This window comes from Macrosteles quadrilineatus, unplaced genomic scaffold (assembly GCF_028750875.1).
Source record: "Macrosteles quadrilineatus isolate MER2022 unplaced genomic scaffold, UCM_ALF_1.0 Scaffold_5__1_contigs__length_97177068, whole genome shotgun sequence".
Lineage (NCBI taxonomy): Eukaryota > Metazoa > Arthropoda > Insecta > Hemiptera > Cicadellidae > Macrosteles > Macrosteles quadrilineatus.
In genome coordinates this window covers 38794916-38812581 of record NW_026542598.1, presented here as the reverse complement: position 1 = coordinate 38812581, position 17666 = coordinate 38794916, and the positions used below count along the sequence as shown (strand labels likewise).

General features: G+C 36.6%; 1 protein-coding gene across 1 annotated transcript in view; it reads right to left on the bottom strand.

Annotated features, from left to right (window-relative positions):
* Window positions 1–2206: 2206 nt before the first annotated feature.
* LOC128995539 (uncharacterized) overlaps window positions 2207–17666 on the bottom strand; it is a 30891-nt gene continuing 15431 nt past the window's right edge. Inside the window, exons 11-26 of the mRNA XM_054420557.1 lie at window positions 17083–17223; window positions 16257–16449; window positions 16089–16129; window positions 15753–15912; window positions 15417–15569; window positions 15081–15233; window positions 14745–14897; window positions 14409–14561; window positions 14073–14225; window positions 12144–12281; window positions 11568–11702; window positions 10552–10592; window positions 10384–10504; window positions 9764–9974; window positions 8649–8820; window positions 2207–2990 (exon numbers count right to left, since the gene is read on the bottom strand). Coding sequence (XP_054276532.1) covers window positions 2859–2990; window positions 8649–8820; window positions 9764–9974; window positions 10384–10504; window positions 10552–10592; window positions 11568–11702; window positions 12144–12281; window positions 14073–14225; window positions 14409–14561; window positions 14745–14897; window positions 15081–15233; window positions 15417–15569; window positions 15753–15912; window positions 16089–16129; window positions 16257–16449; window positions 17083–17223 — 2250 coding nt within the window. The 3' untranslated portion in view covers window positions 2207–2858. The remainder of the gene's footprint in view (window positions 2991–8648; window positions 8821–9763; window positions 9975–10383; window positions 10505–10551; window positions 10593–11567; window positions 11703–12143; window positions 12282–14072; window positions 14226–14408; window positions 14562–14744; window positions 14898–15080; window positions 15234–15416; window positions 15570–15752; window positions 15913–16088; window positions 16130–16256; window positions 16450–17082; window positions 17224–17666) is intronic.

Sequence of the window (17666 nt, the reverse complement as noted above, 5' to 3'; positions counted from 1 at the left end):
CATAAAATACTATATCTTAAGATATCGCCAATAAACTCTAACTATAAAAGTTAATAATTTACACATAAAAAGTCAAACGTTACAAATAAATTGGAATATAGGCCTAATATGATTTTACCGTTTGGTGTACATTTAAATAAGTAAAAAAAATAGTTATATCAAAATAAATACTCTACTACAGTAGCCTACCAACACAATAATATAGAACCCTTAGTAATTCCATTGTATGGCACTTGAATTAAATTAAAAATTAAATTATAAAAAAATGTACAAAAAAGGAAAACAATGCGAACAGCACTGGTCGAATGTTTTTAGAAAGTGCAGTCCGACCAATGCTACGGAAACTTTGGCTGCGTGGTGGGAGATTGGTACCGCTCTCCCCCCGCGCACCCGGCTCGCAAACAAGTCATACGCTTACAGTACAATTGACTGAGGAGTACAGTAAGGAAGAAAGATGGATGAACAACTAACTTAACTAAAAAATGTTCTATGTAGTTGAAAGCACACACAAAAAAAAAAAAGCAAGAGAAAAAGGAAATGTAGGTTAGTAGTGTATCTATTCCTTCTTTCCTTAATGTAAGAAAATGAATGATAAAAATTAATAAAACCAAATGAAGATAGAACCATAAACTTAACACACTTGTAGATTCACCATTCTTATCAGCTAAAGACAATTTTGATGTTAGTTTTGTCAGGTTCACAAAAGGGTGTGATGTTTACTGTTTTTCGTTACTTGACCAATTTTTAAAGTAGGCCTATTTAACTGAATTTTCACCAACATATGATGCATTTTTGAATCATTGCTTGTTCCTTTATTTTATAACCAAAGTCTAAAGAGTCAAGTGCAAATGATTAAATCTACTGTAAAATAATAGAAGTTTAGTCAACACTGGCACAATCAACATCACACACATTAGATATACAAGAGTTTGAGTAGTGTACTTGTGATATTCAAAATCATTAACAAACTGCTCTTCCTTTTTGGCAAAGAAGCTAGGCTTGTGTGCAACCTTACAATCAAATGTATATTACAGAACATCGCAATTAGCAGCGGCTGAAAAGTTCATGGGCATGGTGATTAATACGATAGATTTGTTTAAAGAGATGGGTAGTAAACCATCTCATGGCATGTTTACCAAGAGTGAAAATAAAACATATCCCACCAATGTGTAATTCTAGCAGTTTATAAATTCATAGTCATGAACCATGGTTATAATTTACATTTTACAATAACATATTTAAAACATATACTAAATTATTTGAAATAATGCTTTAAAAACTAACAAATTGCACTTACTGTAGAATATACACTAATTTTACATTTTAGAATACAGTCTTGAGGAACTTTATAACAGGTAATACAGAGAAAAATCTGAGTGGTACATTCGTGACTTTCTATTGGTTGATAGTTGCACTAAAACTGTTTTATGGGAAGGCTGTACTTAGGGCTTGGATATATTCAAAACTAATCTCCATGGAAGGACATAGTTTGTTTGAGGATTTTTTTATTACAGCAAATTTCCCATTTAGAGGACCGAGATAAAATATTTTTTTGTTTTGATTTCCCAAGAAACTAAAAAAAAATACTTTTCAATTTATATATTTGCAGCAAATTGTGCAGTTTAATATTGTTCAAAACTTGTTTCCGAGGCAAAATAAATCCAGTGCAACACCCATTTACCTTTTCAAGATTATGTTTGTTTAAACCATTTATTAAGTGAACAGTACGGTAGTACTAATTTTCAGTAAATTTGTTATTCAGCAACTCTAGATCTTTGAAACTGAACTCTAGAAATAATTTAAACACAAGGGGACGAAGACCTTAACTAAATTACTTTTTTCGTTACTAATCGCAGGCCCACTGGATCATAAGCTTTAAAATGACACCTTAATCGTAGAAATCGGTTAAGTAGGACCATTAAAAAATGGATTTAACAGAAAAAACCCTTATTGTATAAGAGTATGGACATACATATCAGTAGAAAGTATGGTTAATACTAAAACAAAAAATAAAAAATACTTGTAATTTTAACTATACATAACCAACAATAGTTTTAAGTTTTTGTGATGCTCTAGTGATCAACAAAAGATAAAATGTAGCAACAATATTTTAAGTCTATTAATTTTTGGTCTACAAAATAATAGTCTCGTATAAAAAAAATATAAATTCAGATACACATATTTGATAGTTAAAAGCTAATATAGATCATAAATCATGATAAATTAATACTTTACATTTAGATGGCACTGCTTTACATTGTGTGTTTAAAGAAATATTTTTAAACAAATTCTTCGCTGTTTTTCAAATTAATTATTTGAACCTATGAACATCAGCTGTGCTGATTAGTGAACACCGTCCGAAAAATAGCTGTTCAATCAGTACATATCTTACTAAACATTGCGAGTCCAAAGGGCTATTTTAGAAAACAGGTAAACATTGGCTGTTGAACTCTAATGAACGTGCCCAGAAGGCTTATTTAGTGTCAAAATAACCCCTTAGACAGATGCTGGACTAGCTATATATAAATATTATCCTCATCTTGTAGATTTAGAATGTTTAGAATGTTTATGTGTTGTCTTGAATGTTTAGCCTGATTTTGACTTGAATAAATCAGCTTTGTATCCTAAACAAATAAATCAACTAAATAAATAAGTAATCCTTTATGAAATAACAAATTCACTGAGTTGTATATGTGACTATAGTCACTATTCACTTTGTCTACCATTTAAAGCTGAAAATATTGTACCTCTGTCGTAATTAGTATCATACAAATACTACAGGTAACCCATTGTGAGTCAAAAGTAAGTGTCATGTACAAAATGTACAAATGGAAGATATTCAATTTCTCTTTCCCCTGTCATTTTTTCTTCACTAATGACAGAAATCCTTCCTTTATACAGTCTCTGATTTCTTTCACAATCTGAGAGACTTTTTCCTCCTCCACTTTGGGGGCGGCTTTTCTTAGGTGATGCTTTGCACTTTCCAAGCACTGAAACAGTAAAAACATTGAGGTTAGAAAGACTATTCTTTGTTATATTGAACAGTGTCAGCAATCTAACACTTACTTTTCCCAATTGCTTACCAACAAACTTTGAGGTGATGGGAGTAACTAAGATATTTTATAGTAGTACAGGTAAAATAGGGTTTTATAAACAACAAAATTTGTACATTCATGAAATTTCACCTGTGAGTTACTAATAATATGAGAAATGAAGATCCGATGAGTCCCTAAAATTTTGGGCGTCCTAAGGCCCTTTTTGGGCCCTTTTTGTTCCGAAGGGCCCTTCCCTTATGAAAAAGTTTATATATGGCCATATAAAATTTTTTTTATCTGGTTATATTTGGTTTTGGACCAAATATAACCAGATATGATCATATATGGAATCCCCCATATATGGAAATTTTTTAATAAAAAATATATAAATAAATAAAAAAATTACAATTAAACATATTTTCACATTAAATCTTATAAACTATGCATTAAAACCATAATACAAATTTTTAATTTGAAAATTTCAAAACAAAATTTTCAAGTAGCCGACTGGGATTCGAACCCGGGACTCCAGCGTGGGAGTCTACCCCTTTGACCACTACACCACAACCGTCTTTACAAAACCCATTACGAATAAGAGAAGCTGTATTTGGTCTCGTAAAACAAGATTTTCTTGGACATTTTATGTCATTTGAAGAATTTTATTATTAATATAGCCTAACTACGTGACATAGATATTTGCAGCTGTTTGATAGCAAAGGTACAATAAATTAATTATTAATATAATATTCTCTTTATTTAGGCCTACTACACTTAGAATTTTAAAATTATACGTCAGTTTTAAGATTTTGTTGCGTTATAATAAAATTGTACAATAGATGTATGTACAGGATTTTGTCATCTGGGTTCAAATCTGGATACTTTATTACTTTACTACTAATTACTTTAAATGAGAAATGCCTATATTATCTGCCCCCCACTGTACCACATTTCAACTCAATCAGTTCAGTAGTTTGTGCTTCCGAGAGCAACAAGAAAATACACAAACTCACAAACTTTAAGATTTATAGTATTATATATATTATAAGAAGTGTTTGGGAGTCCAGTTACAAAATCCAAATGTGGCAACTATTCCTTATAATAATTCCAGTTATTGTCAAAAACTCATTTATACATGAGCATAAATGGAAAATTATTATTCCGTATATGAGTAATTTAATTCCATACCTGGGAGTCATATATGGCCATATAAAGACCATGATTCCATATATGGAGGATATTTATGGCCATATATGGGCAATAATTTCATATATAGAAAACATGTATGGCCATATATGGACAATCATTTCATATATAGAAAACATGTATGGCCATATATGGCCAATAATTCCATATATAGACTACATATATGACCATATATGGACACCACCATATATGGATACAACCGCATCTGGCCATATCTGCTTCCATATATGTCCATAAAAAACCATATATGGCTTTATGAAACCATATATGGAATTTTGATATGGCCATATATGGCCAGAAATTACTTTTTTATAGGGGTTGTTCCTGAATAATTTTGTTTTTACGTTTAAGGACGAGTAAGGTGTGGTTTTCGATGGTTTTAGTTATTTTAAATCGGTTGGGACTAGTTTTAAGTGTATTAAACCACTCCATACAGGGTGTTTCGAAATATTATTACTTTTTACGATATTTAAACATTTATTCATAAAGTAATAAAATTAGTTACCTATATAAAATGGGATTATTGAAAATAATTGTAATTCTTTACTACCTAAGGGGAAAGGATCACAAGGAGTAAGAGAAAATATTAAATACCCCCGTCACAGCAAACCTGCAGACCTAGCGAATTTCCGTTTTACTTACTTGATTTTCAATTAAATCTAAAATAGCATTGCGTTTAACGATTACCTAGGTTTGCTGCTACAAGGAGGCTAATAAAGTGTGTTTATAGTAAAATATTAATAGCCTAGTATAATAAAACAAATAAATTTGACAAGTTTTACTAAGACATATCTATTAACAAACAAACAAAATCATTTTACACTATTCTCCTTAAGAATAACATGGAATTTTAAATTTACAATTTTAGTATTTTTATCCGTAACTAATAACCATACAAAAACACGTTAATATACTAAATTATTTGTTTTTAAGCTATTTAAAATGTTCTAGAGAAAAATTGGGAAACTTTGTGTTTTGAGGGTAAAGTAAATAAGAAAACCCAATTTTTACCCCGTAAACCTCGTTCCCATTGTTCAGGACAAAAATGCTTGTACCGACAATGCTGCTCTGATGTCTTGGTGCTGTCCTGGTCGTCATAACCACGAAAGATAGCCGTACTTGTATTGATTGAAAATAAGTTTGAGGAACTTAAGATACAAGTTGCAAACGTCAGTATGTATGAAAGGTGTTTTTGCACCACATTGTTCGTGCTTTAAGATTGGTGTTGCCTGTTCTGCAATATGCAAGGTTTTAGGTTTGTAAAGGGGAATCCTGCTTGAACACCAACTTGGACAAAATCAGTAAATATGGACAAGTTGCTAAGAATAATAAAATTGTTAATGAGTCGTCTGAGAATAATTATTGTGATGATGGAATTGTAAAGAGAGATACTACGGAAATTGTAGAAAAATAGCTTTAGTTTAAGTACTTCATTTTAATATGTAATGTAAGGTTTTATACAAATACAATTGTTTTAATTTTTAATAAATGTAAAAAAAATAACTTAAATAGCTACCTAAGAAAAATACATATCAATTTGAAATTGGTCTTAATAGATTTGCATAAAAAACCCGTTGAAAGATTGTTCACACCACCTTAAAAGTTGATATTTTTGCTTAGTAACCTATGTTATTATGTTATAGTGTAAAACTTAATCCCTCCCCTTTTAGCGAACATCCCATATAGGAGATAAGCTATTACCAAAGGTCTTATGGTAAAACATAGACCCGAAACCGATTTACGTTTTCATTTCGATGCCCCCAGAAGCCTAAAGCACCATCCACTCAAAATATTATATATGTGTTTATAATATATCCATGTTATATACGTGTCCGTAAACATGATAACTCTAGTAATTTTGGTTCAATTTTAACGAAACCGGCATAATCGGCCCATGGAACAGGGTTTTATGTGATAAAAATTTGTAATCTTTGACCCTCAAAAGACAAAGTTTCCCAATTTTTCTCTAGAGCATTTTAAAGAGCTTAAAGAAAATAAATAATTAAGTATATTAACGTGTTTTGTAAGTGTATTAATTACGAATAAAGTTCAAAAATTGTAAATTTAAAATTCCATGTTATTCTTAAGGAGAATAGTGTAAAATGATTTTGTTTGTTTGTTAATAGATATGTCTTGGTAAAACTTGTCAAATTTATTTGTTTTATTATACTAGGCTATTAATATTTTACTATAAACACACTTTATTAGCCTCCTTGTAGCAGCAAACCTAGGTAATCGTTAAACGCAATGCTATTTTAGATTTAATTGAAAATCAAGTAAGTAAAACGGAAGTTCGCTAGGTCTGCAGGTTTGCTGTGACGGGGGTATTTAATATTTTCTCTTACTCCTTGTGATCTTATCCCCTTAGGTAGTAAAGAATTACAATTATTTTCAATAATCCCCTTTTATATAGAGCATGGAGGTAACTAATTTTATCACTTTATGAATAAATGTTTAAATATCGTAAAAAGTAATAATATTTCGAAACACCCTGTATGGAGTGGTTTAATACACTTAAAACTAGTCCCAATCGATTTAAAATAACTAAAACCATCGAAACCACACCTTACTCGTCCTTAAACGTAAAAACAAAATTATTCAGTAACAAGGGCCCTTCGGAACAAAAAGGGCCCCAAAAAGGGCCTTAGGACGCCCAAAATTTTGGGGACTCATCGGATCTTCATTTCACATATTATTAGTAACTCACAGGTGAAATTTCATGATTGTACAAATTTTGTTGTTTATACGGAGTGTTTTTGTATTATTTTACCTGTACTATAGAACAAATTACAAAAGTTGCAAAAGCTTTTGAACCGCAATTTTTACAGCAATGGGTGTTGCACTATTTTGTTAAGATATTAAAGGACCATAACAGTCAAATTTTAATCAGAGTCGAGTTTTTTAAATCAATTTTTTTTTTTTAATGGGGGTTTTTACAGGAAAATGACATAAGTTACAATAACTTTTGAACCATAAAATTCTACAGGAATGGAAGTTGTACCATTTTGTTTAGAATTTAAAGGAAAATTTAAGGAATTAAACATACTAAATTTTTACCAATATCGTTTGGGCAATTTCTTTAGAAAAATCCGATTTATCCGTTATTTTATGGGAAAATCACTGTTAAAAATTAAAATTTCAAAAAAATGGACAAAAACCTGGGGATACCATGGTACCCCATACCAACATACATACCAAATTTCATAAAAATCGAACCACAGGTGTGGTCTGTAGCCCCTTACACATCCACACATACAGACAGACACACACATACAAACACACGGACAGACATCACTTCGAAAACCACTTTTTTGGGTTCAGGGGGACCCAAAACGGATATATCCACTCAAAACTAACCACCACTTCTCACCATCACTTCCTCTCTCTTTGAAAGTAAAACTAAGGAAGGCTACTTGTAAAAATCTTACTTCTTACTAATATTATAAATGTGAAAGTTTGTTTGTTTGAAGTTCAATAACGCATTAACTACTAGACGGATTTGGCTGAAATTTGGCATGATGATAGCTCACATTACCGATAAACATATAGGTCAAATTCTTATCTCAAAAATCCTTTCGAGCTCCGCCCCAGTGGCTCTGTAGTTCCCCATGTTAACCTTATGAGTATTCATATTTAAAGGGAATTAAAGAATTTAGTCGGCTGTTGGTTCTTAAAAAGTTGGTTCTATGATATGAAAAAGCATAAAAAAGTTATAAGATTTACCAACAGGGTGCAGCACTATATTTTTTGCATTAATAAAAACAGCTAATTTGGCAGCAACAAAAAACTGTGATACACAATGAGAACTAACTGTCAAAGTAGGATTGTTTACAGTTATATTTATGTTTTTTTTTTATTTAATGAATAATTTGTGATATTGTGCGGATTTTTGATAATTTATTTTTCTCTATTGTTTAGGTGAAGTTGTAGAACATTATGGCTATTGTAGATGTGTAATACTATAAAATACTGTAAATTTAAAGAAGCAAATTTTATCAAACTGTGTCCTTCCTCAATGCAAACGCAAAGCTTGAGTATAACTGCAATATGCTTTTAAACTTGTATCCCAACCCCGTACGAAGGACGGGTACTCTGCTAGTAAAATAATAATTCCAAGAAAAAATGAAAAATGGTGGGCATTTTTTTAATACAGCTGTACACAGGCTTCTTAAAATTTATCTGGATATTTAAATGAAATAAAAATGCTTCTATATTGAGCCGAACTTAGGACCTCATGGTCCTTTCTTACAGTTAACCTCTAAGATATTGTTAATATTGTTGTTGATATTCAGCATAAAATGAAAAGTGTGACCGCAGCTTAATCACTATTAAGTAGCCTACACAACAACCTGATAATGCTGGTGACAATAATAATAGGAACAACAAGGAGGCTATCTGTATTCGACCCACCTTGTACACATTGAGCTGTCGGATGGGCTCGAATGTCTGCAAAGTCTTGAACGCTGTCTCAATAGGCTGTATGTGTTTCAAAGGCATTCCGTTGTTGCTGTATAAATTGATAAGCTTCACTTCCAGCTGATAAGGCACAGGTCCCTTGCCCTCTGTTTCTACTAGGCAACACCTGTGAATACATTAAGAATAAGAAATGGGAGCATTTGACCAATTCCAAAAGTACAGTCTGGGCCAGAAGCTGCAGGGGTTGCCACAGTCAGATTGCAGGCACCATCCACTGTGGTTAGACTAGGTTATCAATACTCAAGCCCACAATGTTGTTTCGTGGCGTGTGGCTAACAACCATAGACAAAAAGAATGAAATATAGACTGTCAGCCGTGCTGCGGTTGCCATGGTTACCATACAACCATGGTTCCGGCGCACACCGCTGCAGTTTACATAGCGCGTACGCCGTAACTACGGTGGTGCTCCAAGCGGTGTGCACCAGAACCTATAGTAACCGCAGCACAGCTGACGGTCTATATTCTTTTTGTCTATGCTAACAACGCAAGAATGTGCGGTGCTTGTAATCTGACTGTGGTAACCCCTGCAGCAACTTCTGGCACGGACTGTACTTTGGAGCAGGTGAATTTTAGAGTTTGTGATACTCTCTGCTTATTTAAATTAATACCATTGGAGTTTGTGAACCTCCCCTAAGAAACAACATTGAGATTTTCTGAGATTCGTTATTGTTCATAAACATGTTTCTACTAAGCCTATTACAACTCCTTTGATTGTGATTAGGTTGAACAATTGTGGTAGCTTGGTAGTAAAGAAAGCTATATGTGAGAAAACTAGATAGAGCAAAAATTTCTTACACATGCAGGATAGGCGTCCCTACCCTCCATAACTTCTTTCTCTTCATTTTAAGTTTGGCAGCCTCTTTTAACCTAGAATTTGCTCATTCACATGGACCTCAGGCAGGCCAGTGTGGTGAACACATTAGGCCAAGTAAGGGGTGTGCTGGTACAGTAGACCTACAAGATTGTATCCTATTAAATTTTAACTGGCGAGCCCACAACACCGCTGCCTACATTTCCCAGTTCACTGCACTACTACTCGTTCCACCAACCTGTAGAAAGAGACATCATGGGAGGGGAAGTACGGTGAGATGATGAGGCCTACAAAGGGCTGACCGCTGTCCTTGAACCACGACTGCAGCGTGTTCTGAGTGTCGACATCGGTGTCGGACGGGGACGGGTCAAAGTTGGGATGAGAATGGTACCAACCAACCACAGACATGCCTTGACTGGTGATCATCTCACTGCTTTCGCACTGCGACACTGAAACGCAAACAGACTAGTTGAATGAACATTCACACTACAGGAACCTTGATTTATCAAATTCAATCTATATTGGTAAGATTTGAACTTAGAGCCAGGCATAACAGAATAAAATAAACATTAGTAAGCTAATAAGGGTAGGGATAATATGGGGAACAAGGTATAGCCTGAGGAGGCGGTTAAGGCTACGCTCTGAGTAGAGTTGAGTCAATCACTTGAGCCTTTATTTTCCCAATCCAAGAAAGCAACCGCAAGATATGCGGATTGAAAAACTGACAATCACACCAAGATCGTAGGTGATTTAAACGATTTTGCTGTAACCGAGGAAGCTGTTTTCGGTTCCCAACAGTCCAATCACCTCACACTTGGGTGACAAGGTACAGTATGGTGATATCTCTAGACTACAAACCTGGACACATGTCACAGTGGATGTTGCTACTGAGCACAGTTCTGCAAGGCACAGCCATGGTGATGGTGAGGACATTGTCTGACGTCCTGTGTGAGCCTCCCAACAGTCCGATCACCTCACACTTGGGTGACAAGTGACAGTATGGTGATATCTCTAGTGACTACTAACCTGGACACATGTCACAGTGTATGTTGCTACTGAGCACAGTTCTGCAAGGCACAGCCATGGTGATGGTGAGGACATTGTCAGGTAGCTCGACTGTGTCACATAACCTCACAACTGCGGGCAGAAAGGTTTTTCTGTTTGTCTCTCGTTTTGGACCTAACACTAAGGAAACTGATGTGAAGGATTATCTTATCAGCAGAAAAGAAGCCGAATATGTTGTGGAGCAGTTAACGTCCAGACATCCCGAAGATTACTCTTCTTTTAAAGTTGGAATTCCGGCAAGCCTGTTAAACGAGGCTTACACCTCAGATTTCTGGCCCAGGGATATTTATGTATCAAAGTTCATTACCAGAGCAATCAAATCTTCCAGGGCAAGTACCGGTAATTTAAACTCGAACATACAGACCCAGTTATCCACAGGGTAAGTGTTTTGGAGTCCAATAAAGTGCTGAATATTCTCTCTGTTAATGCTCAGTCCTTAGCCAATAAAATTAACGAAGTAGAGGTATTAATGAACCTTAATGACGTAGGCATCCTCTGTGTGTGTGAGCATTGGTTTACTGAGTCCAACAGAGACTTAGCAGTTATCGAGGGCTACAATTGTGCATCGATGTTTTGCCGAACTGATAAGACCAGAGGTGGTGTTGCTATATACACAAAGTGCGGCCTAATTTACCAAGAAATTGATGTGAGCAGTTACTGTATTGAGAGTGACTTTGAAGTTGTATGTGTGAAGGTTAGTATGCAGCAGCCTACTGTGGAATTAATCCTAGCATCATTGTATAGGGTCCCCAATAGTAACCACAATGTTTTCCTGGATGGATTTGATAGGCTAATGATATATTTATCACAAGCTGGCCTACCAATTATAGCTTGTGGCGATTTTAATATTGACGTTCACTCTAAGGATAGCCTTACTGTAAACTTTCTTGATGTCCTGCGTTCTTCTAACTGTCGTTGTTTAAACTTTAAGCCTACCCGTGGAGGTGCTTGCATTGATAATGTGGTTACAGACTTACCTGAAGAAGATGCAAACACTTCAGTTCTCTCACCACCCTTGTCTGACCACAATGCTCTGTTAACATCGATCTGTCTGGCTAAAAATATCGACCATGTAAAACCTACTCCTAAGCTGATCAGGGACTTCAGTAGACCTAAAATAGAATCTTTCAAGTTGGTTCTGTTAAACGTAAACTGGGATGAAGTGTTATCTAATCATAAGGACGATATCTTTTGCAAGTTTCTCTCTACTTTTCTGGATGCTATGAAGGAATGCTTCCCCTTTAAGACTGTTAAGCCTATAAACAGTAAGAATAAAACTAAAATGAAATGGTACAGTCATGAACTAACCCAACAGCGAAGAGAAGTTGGAAAGCTTTACGATTTTTGGCAGTGGGCAGAAAGGTATAATGTTTTAGTTGTCACTGCTAAACAGAGATATGTCGAAGCAAAAGCAAGTTATCGGAGAGCTCTTAACCAGGCAAAACTCAAGTCTAATGCTGACAATATATCCTATGCGCCCAACCAATGCAAACGTGCATGGGAGTTAATTAATAATTCATCCACGGGGAAAACTACTCCATCGGCTGACTCACTGACTTCGCAGATCTTCAGTGACTTCTTCGTCTCTTCGGTTGATGATGTCCGCAACCAAGTGCCGCCTTCCATTGCTGCTGCTAAAAATATGATGAAGGTGCCCATCAACGTACCAGATTTCACTCTGAAGCCAGTGTCTAGTGAGGAAGTAGCAAATATTGTGATTGGCTTAAGAAATAGTAAAAGCCGTGATATCTTTGATATCAGCAGTGTTCTCATCAAGGAAGTGCTATCTGTGATATTATCCCCACTTACCCTGTGTATAAATATTTGTTTAATGTCTGGTAATTTTCCAGAATCCCTTAAATTATCTAAAGTTGTGCCTATTTTCAAAAAAGGTGATTTTTTATGTCCTGAAAGCTATCGACCGATCTCCGTTGTACCAATCTTCTCAAAAATTTTGGAAAAGGCTGTGATACACCAGGTAACTAAATTTTTTGAATCCAATAATTTGTTTTCTAAATCCCAATTCGGCTTTCGAGGGGGACTGTCAACTGTGGACGCAGTTGGTAGCCTTGTTGTTGCTGCTTTAAATGGTTTTGAAAAGCATGAAAGCACACTCACCACCATGTGTGACCTTTCAAAGGCTTTTGACTGTGTTCCACACGACATCCTTCTCACAAAACTTGAACAATACGGCATAAGAGGTGTTGAGCTAAACTTTTTTCGGACCTATTTGGCCAACCGCACACAGAAAGTCTTGTATAACAATAAGCTCTCTGAGGTGTCGGTAGTGAAGAGTGGCGTGCCCCAGGGATCGGTCCTTGGCCCATTTCTATTCTTAGTTGTAATTAATGACTTGCCTGTTAATGTAAATTGTAATTCTATAATTTTTGCTGATGATTCAACTTTTTTCTGCAGTAGACCTAATCACAGTTTAGATAATCTTAATGTTTATATGTCCAACTGTCTCATTGAATGTAACGATTGGTTCAAAAGTAGCGGTTTTCTATTGAATAATAGTAAGACTCAATCTATTTTATTTAGTTTAAGTAACCATGATTTAAACTTTCCTCAACTCTGTGATAATGTTAAATTATTGGGTATATACCTGGATTCTAAATTAGGCTGGAGTGTGCACATTGACCATGTTTGTAGTAGGCTCTCAAGAGTTATTTACTTACTCCGCAAGCTTAAAAAATTAATCCCTAGAAACTACCTACGGATGGCCTACTTTGCCTTCTTTAATAGTATTTTAAGCTACGGTATTTTGCTGTGGGGCTGTGGTCATGATGTTAGCAGAATCTTGCTCCTACAAAAGAAGGCTTTAAGAATCATTACTTTTTCTAAGTACAGAGCCCATTGCAAACCCTTGTTTATTCAGGAAAAAATACTCACTGTTTTTAATTTATTTATTTATGTGTGTCTTGTTTATGTAAAAGTTAACATTAATGCTGTAGCCTTGAGATCACATTCACATAGTTATTTTACTAGACATAGGAATAATTTAGAGTTACCTTTAGTCAGGCTAACAAAGTCACAAGAATCTTTTTCTTATATAGGGTTAAAGATGTTTAATCGTTTGCCAGCTGAGGCACACTGTGTTGATCTTAAGTTATTTAAAAGTAAACTTTTTTGCTGGTTATTAAATCACCCTTTTTATAGTTTAAGTGAATTTTTCATGTCTGACATTGATATTAGTTTTTAATTTCTGACTGATGTAGGCTAGGCCTTAAATCTGTGTAACTTACTTTGTTGTTTAAATTATTTAAAGTAGCCTAGTTATTGAATGTTATAGGCCCTAATGCTAACCACTGGACATTTCATATTGACCTCAACTATACAAAATGTTTTTTTGTAATTTGTTGTAATAAATTCTTGATTCTTGATTCTTGATTCTGACGTCCTGTGTGAGCCTCCCAACAGTCCGATCACCTCACACTTGGGTGACAAGTGACAGTATGGTGATATCTCTAGTGACTACAAACCTGGACACATGTCACAGTGTATGTTGCTACTGAGCACAGTTCTGCAAGGCACAGCCATGGTGATGGTGAGGACATTGTCTGACGTCCTGTGTGAGCCTCCCAAAAGTCCGATCACCTCACACTTGGGTGACAAGTGACAGTATGGTGATATCTCTAGTGACTACAAACCTGGACACATGTCACAGTGTATGTTGCTACTGAGCACAGTTCTGCAAGGCACAGCCATGGTGATGGTGAGGACATTGTCTGACGTCCTGTGTGAGCCTCCCAACAGTCCGATCACCTCACACTTGGGTGACAAGTGACAGTATGGTGATATCTCTAGTGACTACAAACCTGGACACATGTCACAGTGTATGTTGCTACTGAGCACAGTTCTGCAAGGCACAGCCATGGTGATGGTGAGGACATTGTCTGACGTCCTGTGTGAGCCTCCCAACAGTCCGATCACCTCACACTTGGGTGACAAGTGACAGTATGGTGATATCTCTAGTGACTACAAACCTGGACACATGTCACAGTGTATGTTGCTACTGAGCACAGTTCTGCAAGGCACAGCCATGGTGATGGTGAGGACATTGTCTGACGTCCTGTGTGAGCCTCCCAACAGTCCGATCACCTCACACTTGGGTGACAAGTGACAGTATGGTGATATCTCTAGTGACTACAAACCTGGACACATGTCACAGTGTATGTTGCTACTGAGCACAGTTCTGCAAGGCACAGCCATGGTGATGGTGAGGACATTGTCTGACGTCCTGTGTGAGCCTCCCAACAGTCCGATCACCTCACATTTGGGTGACAAGTGACAGTATGGTGATATCTCTAGTGACTACAAACCTGGACACATGTCACAGTGTATGTTGCTACTGAGCACAGTTCTGCAAGGCACAGCCATGGTGATGGTGAGGACATTGTCTGACGTCCTGTGTGAGCCTCCCAACAGTCCGATCACCTCACACTTGGGTGACAAGTGACAGTATGGTGATATCTCTAGTGACTACAAACCTGGACACATGTCACAGTGTATGTTGCTACTGAGCACAGTTCTGCAAGGCACAGCCATGGTGATGGTGAGGACATTGTCTGACGTCCTGTGTGAGCCTCCCAACAGTCCGATCACCTCACACTTGGGTGACAAGTGACAGTATGGTGATATCTCTAGTGACTACAAACCTGGACACATGTCACAGTGTATGTTGCTACTGAGCACAGTTCTGCAAGGCACAGCCATGGTGATGGTGAGGACATTGTCTGACGTCCTGTGTGAGCCTCCCAACAGTCCGATCACCTCACACTTGGGTGACAAGTGACAGTATGGTGATATCTCTAGTGACTACAAACCTGGACACATGTCACAGTGGATGTTGCTACTGAGCACAGTTCTGCAAGGCACAGCCATGGTGATGGTGAGGACATTGTCTGACGTCCTGTGTGAGCCTCCCAACAGTCCGATCACCTCACACTTGGGTGACAAGTGACAGTATGGTGATATCTCTAGTGACTACAAACCTGGACACATGTCACAGTGGATGTTGCTACTGAGCACAGTTCTGCAAGGCACAGCCATGGTGATGGTGAGGACATTGTCTGACGTCCTGTGTGAGCCTCCCAACAGTCCGATCACCTCACACTTGGGTGACAAGTGACTGTATGGTGATATCTCTAGTGACTACAAACCTGGACACATGTCACAGTGGATGTTGCTACTGAGCACAGTTCTGCAAGGCACAGCCATGGTGATGGTGAGGACATTGTCTGACGTCCTGTGTGAGCCTCCCAACAGTCCGATCACCTCACACTTGGGTGACAAGTGACAGTATGGTGATATCTCTAGTGACTACAAACCTGGACACATGTCACAGTGTATGTTGCTACTGAGCACAGTTCTGCAAGGCACAGCCATGGTGATGGTGAGGACATTGTCTGACGTCCTGTGTGAGCCTCCCAACAGTCCGATCACCTCACACTTGGGTGACAAGTGACAGTATGGTGATATCTCTAGTGACTACAAACCTGGACACATGTCACAGTGTATGTTGCTACTGAGCACAGTTCTGCAAGGCACAGCCATGGTGATGGTGAGGACATTGTCTGACGTCCTGTGTGAGCCTCCCAACAGTCCGATCACCTCACACTTGGGTGACAAGTGACTGTAAGGTGATATCTCTAGTGACTACTAACCTGGACACATGTCACAGTGTATGTTGCTACTGAGCACAGTTCTGCAAGGCACAGCCATGGTGATGGTGAGGACATTGTCTGACGTCCTGTGTGAGCCTCCCAACAGTCCGATCACCTCACACTTGGGTGACAAGTGACTGTGAATGTCTACCAACAACAGCACTGTCACTTCTAGTTCCACTTTGTAAGGCGCCTGAAACATTAGAAAATATTTTTCAATACACTGCAACAGTTCAAAGTCATCTAAACTTATCAGAGATGAAATTATACAGATTTCTTAGCTCTTAGTGACGGAAGATTATCAACGGATTTGGTGGTTGAGGAGGATTCCAAAGGCAAAGCAGGTATTGGTTCTAGTTTTAAAATTTCATAGAAATTTGGCAAAGAAGATTTTACTAACGGGTGTGAAAGGAAATACTCATTTTAGGGTAATCCAGACCATTTACTTTCCAAGAGTTAATGGCAGAAAGTTGCAATAGGTTTTAAAAGCAATGTATGTAACTAAAGAAAGAAAGCTACTTAAATCTATAGCTCACCTCCAGAGTATTTCCAGTATGGCATTCCTTTTTTTATTACAACTTTTGAACAATATCTTTACATGTTTGCCAGACAGCCAAGAATTTAAGTTCTGAATTTGTATACAGACTTGTACTCATTAATACGATAGCCTACTTAGGAAACTTAATGATGAAAACACTACATTGTGTAACAAGGATATTACATATTTTGACAAAAAATGTCAAAAAGTGTACTTTATCTATTCACAGTTGTAAAACAAATCTCATGTCTTATTTATTAATCCAAGCAATAATGGTGACCACTTTACCTTTCTACTAACGTAGTTCTTGCAGTGGATTAGCCTGACGGGTCTGATTCCTCTCGTCAGCATTTTGTTAGTTTGCCGTTTTTGATTATGTTGCACTATAACTTCCCCTGTTGTTGCGTGCATCATTGTGTAACCTTCACTCTAAACAGACAACATAACCTCAGTAAATTCACTATTGCATTTTAATTTAAAAATTTTTAACCACTAAAACTACATTACTTTCCGGCCTTTTATTGATTAGGTCCATTTACGAGTGTTGGTCCATGAGAATTGGAAAAATTTGAACTAGCCAATTACTTTCAAACAAATTTAACCATACCTGAGAGATATATAGGCGACTTCATAGAAGTTTTTAAATTATATTTAACTAGAAAATAAGGAAGTGATTTCTTGGGTGATAAAAGTTTTCTAGCAGTCAGGCAGAGGTTGTTTAGTTAATTGAATTGCAGTTTTACGATATGTCACAAAAGGGTTTCCCTAAGATCTTAAATGCTGAGGAATTCAAATTAATATAATATTCACATGTTAAATATATTGGTAATCTAAAGACTCTATAAGTTTCTATTTCCTTAGTTATTTTCCTC